The 23,209-nt window shown below is 38.5% G+C and overlaps 1 protein-coding gene across 6 annotated transcripts in view; it reads left to right on the top strand.

The window, feature by feature from the left end:
• Positions 1-23,209, top strand: part of LOC129240747 (uncharacterized) — a 300,489-nt gene that overhangs the window by 122,137 nt on the left and 155,143 nt on the right. For all 6 annotated transcript variants that reach the window (XM_054876720.1, XM_054876723.1, XM_054876719.1 and 3 more), the window contains one exon: positions 10,614-12,322. In XM_054876720.1, the coding sequence (XP_054732695.1) occupies positions 10,657-12,322 (1,666 nt within the window). In that variant the 5' untranslated portion in view covers positions 10,614-10,656. The remainder of the gene's footprint in view (positions 1-10,613; positions 12,323-23,209) is intronic.

Raw genomic sequence — 23,209 nt, 5'->3', positions numbered from 1 at the left:
CTTGCTGCCGCCAATTCACACTTTCTCATTGCCATTTCTCGTCTGCAGCAGACAAAAAAGCAAGATAAGACTATGGGCATTTGTCATGTGTAAATACAGTGCGCCCTTGATAAACTCAATAACTTAACTTTAGTGACTCTTTAAACGTAACTTTCTTAGTTCGTTTCTGTTAGTTATTGATTGTTTAGGGCAGAATTTTATTAAATTAGAATACTCTAATTCGTAGATGAATTACATTTGGCACTTGACACTTTTACTTTTGACACACTACTTGACCGAATATATCCTCTGCCAGATTAACAGAGTTCACAATTATACCAATCGCATACTTAATGTAGGTAAGTGAAATGGTTGAAGTGCCAATCTGGCACTCTTCAAGTAGCACTAAAGCGCCGTTTCGATACTATTATGAGACCTCCAACAGGCAGATATCTACAGCCAGCCAGAGCTGTTGAGAAGATTGATGGGATTTAGGTTGAGGCACTGCCCCAGGCTCTCGAAGAAAGGAGCACCCAGTGATCTTAATCGTTTAGCTGTTAAATCCGGACATTTACAGAGAAAGTGCTCAACAGTCTCCTGAAAGGTCCCCATAGCTTCTGCAATGGGGGTTAAATGGTAACCCTAGCTTTTCCGCGTGTGTGCTGATCGTCCAATGACCGGTAAATACAGCTACGAGTTTGGAAATTGAATGGCGAGGAGTCCTAAGGACTTTATGAGTCCTTCGTATATTGTATTGGGGTCAAAGGGTTTTCGAAATAGTGCCTGAAGAAATGGAGCTCCATCCTTTCTGCGCTTTCCTGAGAAATAATTTGTGCAGTTCCACTTTCAATTCTCTGGGGCTAATTCAGTCCCTTTCGTGGCAAGCTCATCAACAATTTCATTCCCCTCTATGTACTAGCCCTGTGTAGAAAGGAAAGCAGAACTATCGTAGGTATACTAACAGGCCATAATTTGTTAGCGGCACACGCATATAAGATGGGAATTTAAAACAATGATTGCTGCAGATTTTACAGTGAACTAGAAGAGAGGGAAACTCTTGAACACCTTCCATGTTCTTGGCCATTAGCTATTACCCAAATGAAATGCTTAGGAGCTCTACAATATGAGTGGTTAGAATGTGTCTCGGGGTTAGAGCTTCAAAGCTTACTTAGATTCACAAAAGATGCAGGCTTATTACAAAAAGCCTACTACAAGGAGACATAAGGTTGACATAATTTGCAAAAATTATACAGGGGTGATTCATTTTGCGCCACCTTGTCATCTATTAATTCTCACTTCTTATAATTTAACTCTATTAATTTTCACTTGTTTTCAATAATGATTCTTATTTTGCAAATATGTAAGATTGCAATCATAGATTGAATAAATTTGAAAATCAGTTTTGTCCTTGCGGGGTCATTTTTATTTTATCAGGTCAGTCTATACGTTCGTGAGTTTTTTATAGGTGGTTTTAAAATTAATAAAAAAGATGTTTAAAGTATTTATTAATCATCAATATATTTTCCTTCATTATTTACAATGTATTCCCAACGTTTAGGCGAATTTTTAATTCCCTGCTCAAAAACTGGTTTGCCCTTGGAGCCAAAATACGCTTTGATATCCCTTTTTATAGCTTCCTTTGAAAAGTAGTTCTTGTTACTCATATGGGATTGAAGTCCACGGGGAAGGGTGATAATCACAAGGTGCAATATCCGGAGAGTATGGTGGATGCGGCATTAGCTCCCATCCGAGCTCGTTCAGCTTGCCTAATGTTTGCCTTGCGGTATGAGGTCTTGCGCTGTCGTGGTGAAACAAAACTTTGGGTCTATTCACTAAAGACGGTCGATTTTTCTAAGTGTCTCATTCAGGTTTGATAGCTAATGGGAATAATAATCAGCAGTTATCGTCTGGTTTGGTTCCAGAAGTTCATAATAAACAATACGGGTCATATTCCACCAAATAGAGAGGAGAATCTTCTTGGGGTGAAGGCCATCTCTAGGGGTCGGTTCTGGTGTTTTATCTTTATCTAACCATTGACATTTGCAAGCAGGATTATTGTAAATGACACATTTGTCATCACCAGTAACGATACGGTTAAAAAAACTTTCATTTTCACGCCGTTGCAGCAGCTGAGAACACACATTCACTTTCTGCTGAAGGTTGTTCCATGCGATGAATTTAACCTCTGAGCTATCATATCGACTGTCAAATTTGACTAAGCTTCCACGAGTTCGAGCAAGGCGTCGGAGTTAAAGACTTCAGGACGACCAGCGCACGGGGCATCCTCCACGTCGTCTTACACTCACGGTTTCCTCTCCGTGAACAGTGCTTATTTCTGCAGCAGCAGTTGTTGCATTTTTACCACTTTTATAAAAAAAAATACAAAATATGCCTCTTATACGCGTTCGAAGATTCCGTTTTATTTTTTAACAAAACGTGCTTTTATCCGCGATTAAAATCACTTGTTGAAAGCATTAAATATATCAAAGAAAATATAAATAGTTCCGCTAAATTCCGTGAATAATTTTTTGTATGCGAAAATCGTACAAAAGTGAAATTATGGGTAAAATACGCACGAACTTATGGACTGACCTGATACTTTTCAAATTCAGCATAAACTTGTTTTTGGGACTCCGAATTCTTATGAGTTGTTTTTATCGAGGGCCTACTGTACGCAGTAAATAAATATAGATAATTCATTTCATTGATTTACGATGTGTTTGTAGGCTTGTGTGTGCCCACTTGCAAATATCATATTTGTTTCTTTCTTTTGTTCAAATACATATGTTTCTCTTAATTCCTTCTCATTTCATATTCGCCCGACGCAATCAGTGAACTGATCACGTTCTTACATTTTTCCGTACTCATTGTTGGTGTTGTTGTTGTTGCTGCATTTGCAGCTTTATTGTGATTTTATGAAAATATTTTCCCGTCTTTTGTTCTCTACTTTAACTGCAATTTTTTCATTCGTATGCAGTTAACGATACACTTATTTCTTTTATGATACTTTCCTTGCACTCATCGCACCTCGCTGCGAATGGGATTTCTTCTTCTGCTCGCCATTCTTTTCATGAGCAACTCAAAACATTCGTAATAAAAATCAATTCCCTGTATTCGTCGATAACAATAATCACATGTGTACATATACGTGCAAACACACACACACACAAGCGCGTAAATACTATAGCCCTATTAAAAAGTACATCAGCATAAATGAAGTAAATTGCAAACAAAACCACTCGTGAGCTATCACATCAACACTGCTTGTGGTGCCTGCTTTGTTGACGGCCACCTCCGCCGCCTTCAGTCATTCAGTCATACGACACAGGTGTAGTCCAATTGGACAATTGTGTTGGAGCGGCGCGGTACCTTTCGATGTGAAATTCGAGTACAATATTTCAAAATTTGCTAAAAATGCGCTAATAACAACAACGAAAACAGTGTAAATGCGCTGAGTTTCGCCACAAAATGAATGGAAGCACAATCGCAAGTGGAAGTTTCAATTAAGCTATTGAACTTTTTCTGTTTATTTTAGTCAAAGAATAGCGGAAGCGTATTTTTGTGCTAAACAAGAAATCAAGTCCCAAAAACGTAGCGAAACGTGATCTGTTTGAGTTCATTCAAGTTGAAAGCGCGTAGTGGTTGTGAGTAACGGACGTGAAGAAAAGTGCATTAAATTGGCATTGAACGAAATTAAAAATTTGGTTTGTAAAAATTTCTGTGTTTTTTTTTTACAATTTTTCGCATAACTTTTGTGTTGGTGTTGAATAAAAATGAAAGTGGACGCAATGAAAATGGTAATTTGTTTAAAAAAATATATTGAAGTTCAACTTGGAAATTATTCTCCAAACATGTTTGTAAATAAAGGGTGGGGTGTTATAAGTATAATATAAGTACACGGTGGCGCAAATTTAATCACGCTATCGAAAGATTTATAATTTTTGCAAATGTCGTATCAGTCACCCCAAAGTGAATAAAATGTTTGTGTGTCGCACTATAAAACGTTACAATGATACTGGTAGCATTGCAAAACGCTATAGAGGTGGACCAAAAAAAACCGCAACAACGCCAGAAATGGTTCGGAAAGGGAAGACTCGACTTGAACGAAATCCACGTCCAAGTGGAAGCAAAATGGCCAAAGAACTGAAAATATCGCAAGGCAGCATTCGACGCATATTGAAAAATGAGCTCAAGGTCAAGGCTTACAAGTTCCAAAAAGCACACGATCTTTCACTCCAGCAAAAAAAAGTTCGATGGGAAAGAGCAAAGGAGTTGTTGCGCTTGCACGAACGTGGCGAATTTCTTCACATTGTGTTTTCTGATGAAAAAAATTTCCCAATTGAGCAGTTCATAAACACTCAAAACGATCGTGTTTACTTCACCGAACGCTCATACCAGAATTTGAGCCTACGTATGGCCACTCGAAGCAATTTCCCATCGCAAGTAATGGTTTGGGCCGCGGTGGCCGCTGATGGACGCTCTCCAATCATTTTATAGAGCCTGGTGTCAAAGTGAATGCGACTTATTATCGGGAAAATGTTTTAGAAGCTGCTTTAGAGCCGTGGACACGCAAATATTCGGTCGTAGACCATGGACGTTCCAACAGGACTCGGCACCGTCTCATAAAGCTCGTGTGAACCAAGAATGGTTAAAAAATCATGTTCCACACTTCATTTCGTCCACCCAATGGCTTTAGAATTCGCCAGACGCAAATCCGATGGACTATTCCATCTGGTCCATTTTGGAGAGCATGGTGGTGAGGACTAAAAAAATATGCCAGTATGGATGCGCTGAACAAAGCGATTATACGAGAATGGGCTAAAATACTTCAAGATCACATTCGTGCAACATGCAACTCATTTTTTGACCGTTTGAAGGCTATAGTCAAAGCAAAAGGTGGTCATATCGAGCTAAAGTGAATGAATATATGTTAATATTGTAATCATTTTTGAACAATTTTGTATTTGAAATCAATAAAAACGAATTTCACACAAAAAAGTTATGGTGTTTCGAATAGGTACCAACTTCATATCGTTCACCCTGTATTTGACACTTGTGAACTAGACAGCTGCAGCACAAACAAACAGACAAGCAATGGAATTCGTAAAGCGATTTTCATCACTTAAAATCATTTTTTGTTATTTAGTAGTTGTTCAAAAACAAAAATTGGATAATTAAGGTGGTATTCTAGTGTAGTGGCATGAATTTCAGGTGTTTTCAGGTGCTATAAATAAAAAATGAAAAATATTCGTGCCATCCATTTTTCAATAAGATATTTATTAATGTTTTAAAAATACATAAAAAAATTAAAAATCTCTAAAAACGAAAAACTCAAAAAGTTATAGTTTGTAGAAGTTGGGGAGTTAACAAAAAATGGCGCGCCACACTTACCACGATTGCAAGCGTTCTCATAATCTGAAACAAAAAATTAAAAAAGATTATTAATCTTGATGAATGCTGTTATCGTACTTACTACGAAAAAGTCGAAACAAACTTTTTATTGGCCAAATTACGGCGGCCCAAAAAAATGATAAATTTATTTACTACTTTTTGTTACTTTTCGGAATTTTTTAAAAATAGTAAAAATTTGTATTTTCTTTATAATAATAGTAAGTACGATAGATATATATATTGAGAAGGCTCACACCAAATTTCAAGTAAATCGGTTAAGAAGAACCTGAGAAATCAAGGTAAACATTTTGAAATATATAAAGGGTAGTTAAGTTTCGAGGGCCGGTGTTGATTTTGAATAAAATATAATTTTTTTAGGAAATTATTGTCACTTCTTTCAATTATGATTATATTGGTATGGTTCAATTACGTATGGAACAAAATATTGGCCGATGGTCCAAATTTTCGATGACGCTGAGGCATAATTGACGTCCTATGCCGTTAATGTGCCGAATTATCTCATCCTTTAGCTCTTGAATTGTTGCTGGCTTATCGACGTACACCTTTTCTTTCAAATAACCCCAAAGATAGAAGTCCAACGGTGTCGTTGACGTTTAGGTGTGGTTCACATTTAACATCGGCCCTTGAAATTTAACCACCCTTTAGTTTCGAGAAAAACGCGTTTAAAGTTTTGTGTGCAATTACGCCCTGTGACGTTCCAGCCAAGCCAGAAGGCGTGACACTAAAATAGCTCATCATCATATTTTGGCTCTACAGCTCTTTGTGAGCTTTGGCCTGCTGCACGTGGGACCTCCATACGTTTCGAACGCTTGCGACTTTTTTCCAGTTCGTTATCCTAAGTTTCTTGATGCCGTCCTCTAGTTCGTCCGTCCATCTTGTTCTCGGCCTTGCTCTTGCTCTAGTGTTGAACGCTCTGGCTTCTACGATTTTCTTCTGCGCCCTCGTGCCGTCCATTCTTGTAATCTGACCCAGCCATCTTAACCGCTGCGCTTTGATGAAACGTATATTATAACATTTTCGCCCTTTATCAGCTGGTCTAGCTCGTCGTTCCATCTTATCCGCCACTCGCCGTGATCTTTGATTGCTCCGAAAATTCTTCTGAGTACTTTTCGTTCGAAGGCTTGCAGTTTTGTTTTATCTGCTTTAATTTGCGTCCACGATTCAGCTGCATAGCATAATACTGGTCTAATGATGGTTTTATACCGAGTCAAATTGCATTGTCTGTTTAGTAGTTTTGATTTGAAGAATTTCGTTAACGACGCATACGATCTGTTCGCTGCTAGAATTATCTCATCGATGGTGAGGCTCATTGAATTGTCTCTACTCAGTTTGAAGCCTAAATAGGTAAAGGATTCAACGATTTCAGAAGAAAAATCGCGAATTTTCGGTTTGCCTGATGTTGGTTTATTTTGTCTGGACAGTATCATATATTTCGTCTTATCTTCGTTGATTTTAAGACCAATTTTACTAGCAGCAATTGCAATATCAGCGAAGGTTTTGGTTAGGGGGTGGATATTTTTGCTGACAATTGCTATGTGTTGTGTAGTTCTGTTTAAAATATGTCCAGTCCTTTTTGCGTCACTTACTTCATCGAAGGCACAGCATAGCATAAGGTTGAAGGTTTTTGATGAGATCGTATCCCCTTGTCTTACTCCAGTTTTTATTCTGAAGGGGTCGGATTTTTTATCTTGTATCAAACTTTGGATACAGTTTCTTTCAGAGTCATCATCACTATTCTGGTTAGTTTGTCTGGGATTTTGCATTTATGAAATATTGTGGGGATAGCCCTCCTGTTGATGCTATCGAAAGTTTGCTTGAAATCAACAAACATGTGCAGCCCAATGGTATGCTCAAAACATTTCTCCATGGACTGTTTGAGAGAAAAAATTTGGTCTATTGTTGACTTTCCAGGTCGAAATCCGCATTGATACTCTGGAAGTACTCTTTCCGAGTGGCCTATAAGTCTTCACTGAAATAGCTATATCTCTGGAAATAATTAAAAATTTTAACAAATGCTTTTAAGGACATATTCTTGAAAGGTTAAGCTTTGAGAATATCAAAAAAAAAGCGATTTTTTCGAATTTCTACACTATAATACCCCTTTAATTTTGCGCCCTGTGTAAAGGGTATTTCAGAAAGGCGCGAATAACTGTTGTTTTAAAATAAAACATCCAACAAATTAGATTCCTTCAGATTTCACTATTTTTATTTGAAATACGGCTCTTAACAACTACAATACACTCTCTCTTAAGCGGACACTTAAGGGACTGAAAATTTGTCCGCTTATGAGAAAAGTGTAAAAAGTTAATAATATGTTATGTTATGTTGTAGGGTTGTCCGCTCAAAAGAAAATAATTGAAAAAAAAATTCTTAAGGATTTATGATACGTACTGAAAAATGTGTCCGCTTCTGGGAAGTGCCCGTTGGGCGAGGGTATATTGTATGCCATATGTAAAAAAATACCACATTTAAATGTCCACCATGACCGCGTCCAAAATGCTGCCAAAATGGCACGTAAAATCTGCCGAACAGTCGATCTATGAATGTCTAATTGTTGTGAATGAGAACGTCGAGATATCGATATTGAAGGTTGTTCAGCAACACTTTGCGCTACAGCAACAATATTCTCAATTGAATGTCCAGGTTTTGATCTACCTACCAGTCCTCTTGGTAATCTCGACAGAACCAATTTCTTGAAATTTTTTCAGCAATCTTTGATTTGTCGAATCATTCGGAGGAATATTTTTTCCAAGCGATCACGAATTTCGTGATATGTTGTCCTTAAGAAACGACCATTTTCATAATATGGGTATTTAGCCGATCTCCTCCTGCTGTTTGTGGCGTGCGTCAGGTGGTTGTTTACGAGGAGCTTTTTCATGGCAGAAATACGTACACTCGGAGGTTTGCCATCTGTTACTCGTACAAGTTTAGTCCGTTATAGACGGTTCTTCAAACGATTGGGCCATTCAGCTCTTGCAGCACGCACGCTTTTCATGGATATTGACGTCTCTGCTGGCACCAAACATTGGTTGGAGTTGTCCAAATTTCTCTAAGGCGTTCAACAAGCCCTGTTCTCCAATTCTGACCACAAACTGTAGTTCAATGGATTCAGATCTGTACTTTCAGACGGGCAATCTTCTGCGTCTATGAACCAAGGAATAATGTTTTTTAGCCACTGTTGGGTATTACTACTAAACTGAACTTGCAAAATAGTACACCTACGTATTAAACCCTAACTCCGACCTCTGTAGCTTCAGTTTGCCCTGCGGTACCGCCGTTTAAGCATTACTTCGCAGGACCAAGCTGTGCAGTATGGCTCTTCATATATGTTTCTGTCTCTGTCTACCCTTCATTACTTGTTTGCCTTCTTTGTTTACGGCGTTCAAATTCCTTTTTCCTGTAACGCATTTGCGGACCATTCGGTCATCTTGGCCCACACCAACTTCAATTGCAGCATGTGATTTAAAATGTTGCCTGGGTTATTCTTTCTTTTATCATTTCTTCAATGGATATTCTTTCAGATGCGTATCTCGAGCAGGAGAAGAAGATATGTTCTGGGTTCTCACTAGCGTTGCCGCAGAACGAAAAGTCTGCTCCGTCCTCGTGGCCGAGCCTTTGGCTATACTCGCTGTAGCATTTATGTTCCGTCACTAACTGTGTCAGGTAGTAATCTGTGTCACCATGTCCTCTCTCAACCGAAGTCTGCACGCTTCTGATGAGTTTATGCGTCCGCCTCCCTTTTGTCGCTAGGTCCCAGCGATTTTGCCACTCAATTATGCTCCCCCGTCTTTCTTCCTTATGCTCTGTTAGTCCACTTCAGAGGCCATTATATCTGGTGGCATGATACCCGATATGACACATACTACTTTATACGACACTGTCCTGAAAGCACAGGCAATTCTAAGGGCACTTAGTCTAAAAACTATTTCCGCCTTCTTCGCGATGTTTTCTGTATCAGGGCTTTAGCCCATATGGGTGCTGCATACATGAGTGTAGACTGGGTAACTTTAACCAGGAGCACTCTTCTACTCTGAGTGAGACCACCAATGTTGGCCACAATTCTTGACAGTGCCGCCGTCACCATGGCTGTCTTTGCTTTATGGGCTGGAGCGAAATCTTGCTGGAAGATCTATATCTCTCCATTGAAGAGAGTACTACTCAACTGCTTCACCACGTCTTCTAAGACATCCTCCTGGTACACTTTTGCTCCGGTCTTAACCCCTTTTTCGCAGAATTGAAGAGATGTAACGCCTTTACAAGACACTCCCCACCAAACCATTGCGGAGGCTGGATGGTGTAGCTACGCTGAACCCTTGGAACAACATTTTTTGCGTCTTTAGAGGTTTTAGCATAGATTCTGTCGTTTTGCTTATTAAAAACTTCTTCAACAGTGAAAATGTTCTCATCTGCGATAAGAATATTTTTATGGCCGTTGATCGCGTGCCACCGAAGAAGCTGCTTGCATCTGTCGAGTTTAATTTTCTTCAAGCGCGTCGTCAAAAGATGACCCGTTGAGCAACGGAAGGTTTTCATGTGGAGATCATCTCTAATTAGTCTTGATATGGATTTGGTCGATACACTCATTTCCCTGGACATGATTTTCTGCTTTCTTAGGGGATTTCTGCGAATTCTTTTTCTTTGGCTTTTATGGCGGCACTTCTTTTTCTGTCTGTCACTTCAGACGTTTGGGAAAAACTATTGATCGTTTAACTTGCACTTTTACCACACTTTTGTTATGAAATCACTCCAAGCAATTTTCCTTAGCTCCCCACTCCAGTTTGCCTGGAAATGCAAAGAAACAAAAGCAAAAATAATGTAACTTTTTCCTGCAAATTTGTTCTTGTAAAATTTGTCACTGAATTAATGGCAAGACTAAGTATATTCTTATGATTTCAGGTATGGTTGAGAGGAATTAGGTTGGTCGCATTGCAACTAGCCTGAAATTGCTTAAAGCGGTGCACTGGATTAAGGTTACATAAAAGTTTCCAGAGCTTCATTCAAAAGGTGGTTTCACCAGAGGTTTCCAGGCTCATTATCTCATTGACGATTGCCTTAATGATGTCTTAAGCAATAGCTTTTAAATTCGAAAACAACATTTATTTCACGCATAATTTAAGGATGCAACTTTCCACATTTTTCTGAAGCTTTCTAAAATTAGTTTTATCAGACAAAATTTAATTTAAGACTTATATCTCAATTTGATTTCATATTTATCTTTGCAGACGACTCTCTTACCACTTTTGAATATATCCTTTCAACGCCAATATGGAGAAACCTATACATCCGACGCCAGTTGGTAAAGTTTCGCAAATTGCGAATCTCTTCCAACGCAAACCCATCGAAATACAGCCAGTTGAACAGTTAAGCGCAGCAGCCGCTGCTGCTGCTGCCGCCGCCGCCGTAGCTAATCAGCAACAACAACAAGCGAGTGGTGGTGGTGGTGGTATTGGTGGAGTACCAGCTACAGTTGTACGCACCGAATCGCATTCGGCTCGTTTCAATAATGCACGCGCGCTCTTCGAGAAGCTCGGCGTGGAAAATAATTCGAATTCAAATTTAAAAATGTCACGTTCCGGCTCTCGCGATGATAATCTTTGTGAGGGTAATAGTTCGGATCGTTCATCGTCGCGTTCGTCTGATCGTTCGATATCGCCACCAAAACGTCGTTCGCCATTCCCGCCTGGTTGTAATGTAGCCGCTTCATTGTCGAACAATAACAATTGTGCAGCTCAAGTGAATGGAGGCTTGGCACTGAGTAACAGTAAGTTTATCGTAGAACCGGGTACAAAGCTACATCACAATATTGCACGTCACAAATCAGAAGACGGTGTGCTGTGTAGTTCGTCGGTCGGTGGTATGAGTGCCATGCTTTCTGCTGGTGGCGGTAGCGTCGATAAGCCGGAGAAACCGGAACGTAAATTCAATTCTCGCGAACTAATCGAAAAGCAAAAGAAGTGGACTTCACATTTCACAAAAACAAAATCGAGTCGAACACATAGCGATCAGAATCGCTGTGACATCATTCGAACTGTCCCAGGCACAACGCTCATTTCTGGTTCAGCCATACAGATGAAGGAAAAGGAGAGAGAAAAAGAGAAAGACAGGGAGCGAGATAGGGATAGGGACAGGGACAGGGAGAGGGAGAAAGAGAATGCCAACTTTAACGTTGCTATTGCCTCACCGAATTCCAACCACAAGCAAACCGCTGCCAATACGGCTGTATCCAACATGGGGCCACTGCACTCACCCATTCTGACTGCTGCACAACAGCATCAGCATCAGCAAGCACAGGACCTTCCACCCAGTCCACCAGTACGACATACGGTCGTACCACCCGAGATAAAACCGCGTAGTACCAATAAGATTGGTAGTCCCATAAAATCGCCACCATTGCCACCCATACCAGCTGTCAAACCGAAGAACGTTAGTCCCGTTAAGTTTAACCCGGAACGCGTACGTTCACCTACAAAGCTGCCCGATGCAACGCAACCACCGCCGCCACCTGCCAAATCGGCTGCTGTCGCCGCGGCCCTGCAACGTTCACTTGACGAACAACAGGCTGCAGCCGCCGCCACCGCTGGTGCTGTTTCTATAATAGCCCCAGTGCCACCTGAAAAGCCGCGCAAAAAATCCATTGATCTCATTGAGGGTGAGGAACGACTGTCACCAGCCTCGCCCACCTCAGCAACATTCCAGTATGTGGCGGTTGCCGCAAAGCGTGGTTCCTTGGATAGTTTAGGCGGTGGCGCCAATGGCTTAAGTGGTAGTATTAATTCGGCTACGTCATCGTCGCCAGCCGCCAGCGCTTCATCAGGCCCCTGTTCACCAGTATACACCGAAGATGAGAAGCAAGAGAATGAATCGACTGAGAAATCCGAAATGCAGCAGTATTATAATAGTATGCCACGCTCGCGTCGCAGCGATAACGAAGGTGCGTACAGAGGTTTAGTTAATATATATTTGCCTTTTCATCGCATAATATTAAATTTATCACCATTTTAAGTAAATCTAAATTGTGTTAATACGGCGGAGCATTACTCGTAATAGATGAAGATGCGCAACGCGATTTAGAAGTTAGTTCTAAACTAAATTTTGTATCGTTCCCAAAAGTTGGTTTGTCGAGGTCTTTCGTGATGTTTCTCTGCTACATATCTACAGTAAAAGTCTTACACAATTGCACTGTTTTACGCTTAGGGAAAACCTAACAGCGAGTAGCGAATATATCTGCTCTCGCCCTGGCTACAACGACAGTTCGCTCGAGTCGCAGAAGCGGCGGTATTATTTGTTCAACCACATGAGCGATCGCCGTAGCCGATTGGTCGGAATCTATCGAGGTCATGAAACGCCAAATGATAGACAAGTTTTTTCTAATAGGAAGTACGCTTGAGAACCTGTGGTCTACTTCAGGAAAGTTGGGCCTCGTGTCAACTCAACGAGTGCTGGATTAGTGCGCAAACAGGAAAATTCGCGCAATTCTTCTAGCCACGCGAAGCTATCTGGAGGCTGAGGTGGAGTTATCTCAGCACCTTCATTTCAGCTGTCCGGCTCTCATCGGCCGAAGATTCAGACAACTCACTGTTTTGCTATACCTGCATATATTTTTTTTTCCTTGTTGACTCCTCTCGGTAGCATAGGGCCTCGACAAGACTCAGTCTTGCGTTGGTTTCTTAAATCTGTTTTTTTATCTAATCACCTACAGCCTGCCGCTACCAGTCCTAAGTAATGGGAATGCCCACCTGTCGTTGCTAGGAACAACGCCTTCTTACTGATTGGAGCGCCATCTGTGTCTCACATTTTTATGGCAGAAGGATCGCATAGATGGTTGAGGACTTCGCTAAATTTGGTGTGTCTGCGCTATTATCGCGATTGTCCGCTTCCTCTTTGCTGACGCCACTGATGCATTGTGTAACTGTGCGTTTTTCTTTGCTTTCGCTTGCTTTAGCAGCCACAATGCAAATAATGCGCGGACTATTGACTATGCCAGCTACCGTGAATGGTTCTAACGGGTGGAGTGAAGAGGTATAATAATACTATTTTGCTCACTTTGTGAGATGGCTTATTTTGCTGAAAAAAAATATTGTTTAATAAGCACAGGAAGTACACATTTTTTTATATTTTTCGAAAATTTCACATTAGACAGCAAATTATAGTGCCACCTTGACGGGCAAAATATTGGGGTTTAGATGGAAAATGCGTCTGACTTAATTTCAGGTACATAACTTATTAATCCACTCTTATAAGTTTACAGACCCAAGATAAGTGAGAAATCAAAAACCGAAATTAAATGACGCGAAATGAGAAATCAAAAAGCGTTTGTCGCCGTTTGTCACTGTTTGTAAAAGATTACAGCTATCGTAGGGCTTTGTGTCAATAAACCTACACTTAGTTAAAATTGAAAAGTTAATTTGCCGATGTGGGCGTTTCGTACCCGTCGATTACACGGATACTACACATTTCACTAAAATTAAGCTCAAAGATTGCAAGCTAATTGATTTTGATATTTGAAAATGCAATGAAAAGGCAGTCTGTTGATGTGATTTCAGCTGCATCTTAGGTCATCTACGCATGCCATATGTTTAGGGGTAAAATCTAAGCGTTACAAAGTCTATATATACACACCCCGCTATATAAGACAAAAGTAAACCGTAACAACAAGCAGAAAATTTTTTTCATATTCGTGTCCATTGAGTTCAAGCACCTTGTGACGGCGCGCAGCGGCTAAATATTGTCACCACACTTGGGCATTTGGTGCTCACTATCCTTACACAAACTTGTTTGGTTGGCACTGTTCTGTTGTTGACATAGAAAAAGGTAATTCATTGTAATTCACCGTAAAACTACCGCTCCCCCAAACCACTACATCTCACCAACTTTTCGCCATTCTACTCACATTCGTTCGCTGAGTTCAACTCACTCACTTTGGCAAATGAAGATCGTGATTGCAGTGAGTGGGGCAAAGCGCTGTGGGGTAGGCAAACTGGCAGACAAATTTCAATATGGGTCAAACATCATATCAACACAACACAAATAACAACAGTAGCAACAAAGAATAGCAAGCGCATAGAAAAATGGCAATAGAGCAACAAGCAACACCAGCCACAAAATAGTGACAACAATGACAACAACACAATTCAACACATTTCAAATGCAGCCAGCGAGTGAGGTGCATTTTTTTTCATTCTCCTTTTGTAATGTATTTTTTTTGTTTTTGTTGTATTTTTTTTAGTTTTATATTTTTTATTTTTTTTTTTTGTATTTTATTTGCTTGCATTTGTTACTTGTACATACACACGTATAATGCACAATGCCTACAGTAACAAATTCAAAGTGAACACTCGTTACGACACCCATTCCTATTTCTCCACGAAAGCACAAGAATGCGCCGCCGTCGTATGCCGATTGTCCCTTACTTCGCCGCTTATTTGTTCGCGCTTTGCCAGCTCTGGCAGAGAGTGGTCTCGTGGCTAAGCCAATGTGAGTGTGTGAATACGAGTACGCCTGCTGAAGCACCTTCAACTCATTCTTGCATGGAAATTGTATTAATGCTGGATTAAGAATTCCGCTTTCATTGATGCGTTTCCGATTAAGCTTTTGCCATTTCGATGCAACAGCGGGCAGCGAGCATTGCACTGTACATCGAGGGAAATGGGTGGTTAAATGGAATATTTTATTTGTTAAGATTTTGTCGTAATAATTTTTATTCCCATTTGGATCACTCTAATCTGTCCACTATCGGTGTTATTCCTAATTCGGCTGTACGTTTTCTTGGAAAAATGTCTGAGAAATCTACCTGTAAGTTATTTTTGTTGCTAAGGCGGCCTCTGTCACAGAAACTTAGTCTCAACCTAAATAAACTAATAGAGCTGTATGCCGCAGTATTTGTGTCCTTTTTTATAAGGTGGATGTGGAGATTTCGATGAGATTTTCTATAAAATCTATGCCTGCGTAATCGCTGTTTAAAGCTCAAAAATTTTCCCAATCTTCTTCATAAGAAGATGATCGAAATCAAATTAAGTACCTACGAGAAATAAAAAGTTCTGATCCTAGTAGATATTTCAACGATTCATTTTTCATGGTGTGGGCGTCGAAGATGAGGTACACTCTCGTGGGCAAATCGTCGATAATGTTGAAAAAATTTCGTAAATCGTGGAGCGATGTGTGAGCGTAGCAGATGCACATTTGTGCAGTTAAGTTGAGTCATTATTTTTGATATTTTCACTTGTTTTGTCGATATTAAAATCTGCTGGAAGTCATGACAGCGACAGTTAGAGTACTTCAAGGCAGCGTATTGGGCCCCATACTATACCTAGTAACACAGCAGCAGCTAGCAGGTCCATGATAGCTCCATTTGATCGACATAGACATACGGACTAGAAATTTGAGGGACTGCCAGTAAATCAAACCTACAAATTATACAGAGAAGTCCACCTAACATACTAAGCACAATCACAAACGCCGATTGGTGCATAAGAAATCACGATATTCACCTCTACTTCGGCATAGACGCAGCCACTGAAACAGTAAAGAGAAGAAGCACTAAACCTAAAAATGAGACTAATATCGGGAATGGAGCTTCAACTAAGAAGACTATAGCGCAAAAGACCAACAGATCTTGCTTCTCTTTTAATATAAATACACTTATAATTATAAAAATCCATGTTACGTTAGAAAAATTATAACTGAATACCACCAAAACTCTCTTGCAACGCCTGATACCAATTACTTATTGTTAATATTAATAGATTGTATGTGATGGTGAAAAACAAAAAATAATAATTAAAAAGAAAGAAACTAAAAAACAAAAATAAAAAAATAACTGCTGTTTAGCCTAGGCGCTTGTTGAACCAAGATTTTTCACTTCTAACATAAAGGGTTTTCCAATAACAGGTGTTAAAGGTGAATGGATTGCGCTATCGAGAGATGATTAACGATTTTTTATAGCCGGAATTTAATGGTATTGATCTGGACAACGTTTATTTTCAACAAGACGGCGCACAGTGCGGCCGATTCCCAAAAAGCTGGCCAAAAGTCGAAAAAAAAAGTTTCTAGATAGAGTTTTTTTTGTCTTTGGGTTGGCTACAGTAATGCCTTGAGTAGTGAAAATCGTTCATAGCAACGTCCTGTACCCTAAGTATCCTCTGTATTTTCAGTCGCAACGTGGCCTTCGTTTGAGCATCGTATTACTGTCGATGAATAGTGAAAGTTGTACACATTTGAAAGATTTTGTAATGGAGTAAATTGAACAAAACCAAATGGAATCATCTTCGGAAGGTTAGTAAAATACGAGAAATCTTTAGTACATATCAATACCTCGACACAAAATTTTTAGCTGCAGCAATACGTAGATACATTTTTTGCAATTTTTTTTATAAAATTTGAGTTTTCAAACTGTATAGTAATACAACGCCGTCATATGCTGCTTTGAAACCTATTAAAGGTTACTCAAAAAAGTAATGGGTACTGAATAAAACAAGATTCAGCTGCTACCACTTGCTACCTTGCGACCCCGAAAACATATAAATTTACATGCATCTTGATTATGTTCTTGAATATACGCTATTTCACGTGAGGGGGTGGCCAATAGGGGTGGAAGGGGGTGGATTTTCAAAATTTTAAGATCAAATTCGTAATCAGCGACCCTGAAAACATAAATTAACACGCATCTTGATTATGTTCTAGAATATACGCTATTTCACGTGAGGGGGTGGCCAATAGGGGTGGAAGGGGGTGGATTTTCAAAATTTTAAGATCAAATTCGTAATCAGCGACCCCGACAACCCCCGAGTAAGAAATTTTGAATCAATTACTTAATTTTTTGAGTTTTGGCCAGCTTTTCGGGAATCGGCCGCACAAGCAACGAAACCGTTGATCATTTACGGGAAAAGTTTCCGTACCTTGTTATCTCTCGAAGAGGTGATCACAATTGGCCACCGAGATCTTGTGATTTAACACCTTGTGACTGTTTTCTTTGGGGCCATGTGAAAGAGAAGGTCTACGCCAGCAGCCCAGTGTCGATTCAAGACCTCAAAGATGGAATTCGTGAGGCTATCGAGGACAGGGTAGCCACTTTGCAATTCGGTTATGGAAAATTTAATGAAAAGGATATTGTCCTGTAGGCGTGGTCGTGGTGGTAATTTCTTATGAAAAATATAGCTCATACTATAGCAAAAACCACACAGCATGAAGGTTTAAACTTTGTACAAAAGTTTTAAAAATTCGGAAAACGTTCATCAAAATTTCACCTTTTTTTCAGAATTTTTATATAAAATCTAGGTCGTTGGTTTTGTTGCTCATAGAATTTTGGTATAATAAAGTGCAAGTTTCAAGTGGTTAGAAAGTCGTGTTGAGTTTTTGAAGTGAAAACTTCTTTAGAATCGTTGGGAGTGATTTGAGAAAAAGTGAAACGAAAAAGCGACCCTCTTGGCTACGAAGCGTTATATTATACATATGTTGATATAAACGTAGCGACGAACTAAGTAACTTTTATTTTTTCTTGTGATTCGAACCAAGGATTTTGGATCGGAAGCTCACATTGCTAGTCGTTCGGCTACCGCGCCATGCTGTCGGCGCTGGCCTAAAAGTTATTTAGTTACGAAGCGTTATATTATATGTTGATATAAACGTAGCGACGAACTAAATAACTTTTAGGCCAGCGCCAACAGCATGGCGCGGTAGCCGACCGACTAGCAATGTGAGCTTCCGATCCAAAATCTTTGGTTTGAATCACAAGAAAAAAATTTTTTCTATACAGTTATTTTATTTTATTTTATGATATGTTTATGAGGAGCTTTTTTTCATGGCAGAAATACACTCGGTGTTTTGCCATTGCCTGCTGAGGGGTGAGCGCTATTAGAAAAATAGTTTTCCTTAATTTTGGTGTTTTCACCGAGATTCGAACTGACGTTCTCTCTGTGAATTCTGAATAGTAGTCACGCACCAACCCATTCGGCTACGGCGTTTGTTTAATTTTACTGATGCAAAAATGAGGGAAAATATTTGAATAAAGTTTGCTTACTGTTTACACATTTTCCAAAGGTGACGGAGAACCAAAAAAAAAGTCGATTTTCAAACAAATACGAGTGCATATGTGTAATTGTGTTAGAGTTTCGGTCACGCCCCAGCAAAACCTGCGTGCATATGTGTTTGTAACATTCAAAAAAATGTAATTGTGTTAGAGTTTCGGTCACGCAGGTTTTGCTGGGGACGCTCATAATAGCAACCGCGTGTGTATTTTTATATTCGTAAATATTTTCATTTTTAAATATTTACCGCAATTATGCCGAAAAATAATGCAGAAAAGTGTCGTGAATACCGACAGAAAAAAAAATCAATAAATAGCATCACGGAATTCATTCACGAAAATTTAATAAAGTATACACCAGAAGTATCGCGGATACTTAGAAAAGATTACGATAAAGTTCCAATGATTTTAAGTGGCGATTTTAACGTAAATTTTGCATTGGACACAGCGGTTCCTTCAATTGACTTTCTCAATACAACATTCAATTTAAAAATGTGTAACAATCGCACTGAATCGACAACACGATCAAAAACAACCATTGACGCGGTATTTCAAAGATATGTTGACAACATCGAAACCAAAGCATTTGTATCATATTTTAGCTATCATAAACCACTCGTACCATTTGTTGAAGTTGAAAACATTGAGGATGAATAATAATAAAATGAAAAAATAAAATATGAACTTTATAGCAATATTATAATGAACCTATAATTATCCCGCCCCTAATGCTGCTTTCGTCTCATTCTCTCTCAGTTTGTTTTACGGAAGGTTTCACTTCTATCGTGTCTAACCGTTAGACTGGTATTTTTTTTTTGATAAACAGATTTAATTCTTATTGCTAATATCACAAAGTGCAAGTCTTCAAAGTGATTCTAGTTGATTTTTGATAATATTTTTCCTTCACAGTTTTGCGCATTTTTCTATACATTTTTTTTTATATCGAGAAAATACACAACCCCGCCAGAGAAAAAAAAATTAACAAAAATCAACGAGAATTTTGAGCCACACCTCAAACTCGCACTTTATTATACTAAAATTTAATGAGCCATAAAAAAGCATACCCGAATTTCATTAAAAAGTTATGTTTAAAATGTTTGAAGTTTTGTTGAAAATTTGTCGATTTTTTATTAATTTTGTACAAAGTTTGAAACTTTCAGTTATTTTGTTTGTTGTTGCAGTATATTTGTATTAAATTAAATAGTGTCTTTTATAAAAAAGGTAATTGAAATTTAAAACGAAATAAATAAATAATCATGGCGCTTTTATAATTTTGTTTCTATCTTTATATGTGTGTGTATGTACATGTGTAGGTGCATGAAAACAGTATTGTATACTTTGTAGCACAAAGTTTTGATATCTGCATTTATGTATGTACTTATGTATGTGTAAGTGTGTTCCCGGCAGTGAAACACCAAACTAGTCAGAAAAGATACTAGTTTACAACTAGTCCCCAAATTATAAGATTTTATTTATTTTTTTAAGCCAATGAATGTATAATAGCTTTTTATAGGCTAAGTGGAGATAAGCATTAAAAAATAGGAAGTATTCAAAAGTTTCAATAGGTAATCTTTTGAAAATCAAAAATCTATCTCAACAAATTTAGAGAGTTTATTAAACTCAATTAAGGCTATAAGTAGTAATAGGAGACTTTCGCGCATAAAAGGATTTTGAGAGACTAACATAGAGAACTACGAACTACAAAAGGCTCTGGCAGGAATATTAAAGAAAATCCTCTCTAGAAGCAGCGGTCAGTCAACAGCGCCGCGGATGTAATCAAAAAATAGGTTGTCTGTAAAGTCGGTTTACTGAAGATAGTTGAACAAGACAACAAGACAAGAAAATACTGATGAAATGGAAAATTTTAAATTTATTTGTTTGATAGATATTTTGTATGGATATAGAGAAGGAGGTAAATGGGATCTATACAATTATGTCGTTTTTTTTACAATGTACATAGCGGTTCTGCAAAATTAGTCGTGTTCGAAACAATTTAGAAAATTGTTTCATAAAATTCTTCGTTCAGAAAATCATTTTAAATTTACAAAATACTTGAATAAAATTTATTGTTTCAATTTCTACTCGACTGTTATAATTTAATTTTTGATTTAATTATTTTATAATAATACATTTTGTATTCACATTATTTCTTTCAGCAAGTAAACTGAATAAAATTTGTTGTTCAATTAGTTACTTAATTATTTTTGCAAATTTAATTGTAATTTGTTGTAAAAAGAGTTGTATACTGAACATCAAATTCAGTTATGCTCTCTGTTTCTTTTAATAAAACTTTGCTCACTTCCTAACCTGTTGCCGATTCGCGTTCAACTACTAAATACTATAAAATTTGAAATGTGCCAGTGAATTGGCCTCTGGTGACGGTCAAGCATTGGCTGTGTTCGTAAATGCAACATGACTTGCAGCATAAGCATCAGTGGCAACACTGCAAGTTTGACATTTGATACTTCTTATACAAATTTTGACAATTTGCAAATACGTTTGTTTGCAGTTTTGAACGCGTATAATACTAAAATGGAAATTTTGCTGAATCTAACACTAGACGAAATTTGTGAGCAAAGAAAAGATAGATTTTTTTTTAATTTAAGAAAAAGAAGGCTATTGAAGTCAAAGAGAAAAATGTTTAGTACAAATGTTTGTCTTTAAAAAGAAAAATACCTAAAAACAAATCGTTTATTAAAACAATAAAGTCGTTTCCCGAGGACCTTTTCTATTCCCATTTCCGAATGAATTGGGCCACTTTTAAAGTAAGGTTTTATAAGTTTTATGAAAATTAATAAATTATAGTTTCACTTTAACAATTTGCTGTTTGCGGAGTCATTGAGTGCCTTGTACCATAAACTTCGTCGAAGTCCTCAAAATACCTCCAGGACGTAGCTTCTCTACCGGAACAATTATTTCTTTTCTTAATGCGCTTGTACGTTACCAAGAGATTTAAGCATTTTCTCTGCGCTGTGGTGCTGTCCAGTCTTATATTGGGATTTACATTTTTAACTTCGGTCACAACTTTCTTCCACAATACATTTTATTCCTTCTACCCGATTTAAACTCGTCCTCCATATTCAACCGTACTCTCAGCAATAACTGTGTCTCCGCATTACTGACATTTTCACTAAAAATTTAAAAATAATAATTTATACAATTATTATTAACATAATTTAACTAAATTTCAATACAAAAATTAAAATAAACAGTAAACAATTTTTTGATAGAAATTATGTGTGACAACTGATAGAATTATTGTCTTTTTGAACGCTTGATTATTGCAGTGCTGCGATATTGGCATTTCTGAACGTTCTGTTTGTTATGCAATTGTAATATAGTTTGCGCGTCATGTTGCATTTACGAACACAACCATTGTTTGACAAGAACTTTATATGTGCGCGTGTCGGGTGATTGACGCTAATATCTAAAATTTTTGATTTTTACCGACAACAAGTATGTGTGACACGACGCCACCCGACTGCACTAACACATACAAAGCGCAGTCAAGCATGCTGTATCGTCACCAGAGGCCAAATGAATGGAATTATGCATTGTTGCTCTCTTAATCTCTTTGCTGCTCATTTATTGCATATAAAAGCGATAGTTCGCATGCTTATTGTTAATTTGTTTACACATTTTAAGTGAGTAAAAGCGCACACTCATTTGGTTCTTGGAACAAAGTTCGTTATACACATACGTACATATGTGCATGTGTCTGTGTGTATGTAGTTTCCCATAGGCTTTGAATTAGTCTTGTATTATTGTTAAGCAGCTGTCTGGACGCATCGCTTGCTCAAGTAGGAGAGAGCCAGATGTCGAACGCGGAGGCCGATTGTGCCTCTTTGTCGTTCGTTCCATGCTCTCGCTTGCAGTTCCAGCCTTAAATGGAGCGCCTCAGAGCAAGGTAACGCCGCATTTTTTGGTGCGTGCAGTCGGCTCCATCGAATTATAAGACGTTGTCACGTCAAAATGAAAGACAAATATGAGATTATTCTTCTCCTCTGCAATGACTTTCATCAATAAGCATTACACTTCATGGGTAGGGGGATAGGCGTAAGTTACGCAACGCGAAATGTGAAAATACTTTCTGCATTCGTTCAATTCTAGCAGCATGGATTGCAGTGCTGAATCCATTTTTCATCACCCGTCACGATGCGAGGAAGAAACTCCTTCCGCTGGAGCATTTGTTTACAGGTGAAAAAACGACATTCAAAATCCCTTGGTTTTAACTTATAAGGAAACCAAGACCAGTTCCCTGTTTCTGAATCATTCCCAAAGCATGCAATCGCTTGGAAATGGATTGGCGGGTAGCTCCTAATACCGAAGCAAGCTCTTCTTGCGTTTGACACGGATACTCATTGAGCAATGGCTCCAATTCAGCGTCTTCGAAGGCTTTGGCCTTCCTTCACGCCTACGGTTGCATTTAAATCACCGCCTTTGAAGCGACGGAACGAATCTCGGCACGTTGTTTCACTTAAAGCAGCATCTCTCCATAAACTTTTTGTAGCTCTCGATGTGCTTCAGCCGCCTTGTTTTTTCGAATGAAAGAGGAAAATCAACTCTTCCCGCAAATGACGATTATTCGGCACAAAATCAGACATTTTCACAAAACCAAAAGTATATGATACCAAAACCAAATCTCTAATGCGTCGAAGCACTTTGTTTACCATATGTCTAAATTTGGTTTATAACGTTTAGGTTATGTTAGAATCGACTAGCACACACTGCTGGCGGCATTTATTGACTTAGTTGCGCATTTAAGAAGAATTCAAATTGGTGATTTTGGTTCATAAT

Source organism: Anastrepha obliqua, chromosome 3 (genome assembly GCF_027943255.1).
Source record: "Anastrepha obliqua isolate idAnaObli1 chromosome 3, idAnaObli1_1.0, whole genome shotgun sequence".
NCBI lineage: Eukaryota > Metazoa > Arthropoda > Insecta > Diptera > Tephritidae > Anastrepha > Anastrepha obliqua.
This window is presented reverse-complemented; position numbering and strand designations above follow the sequence as displayed.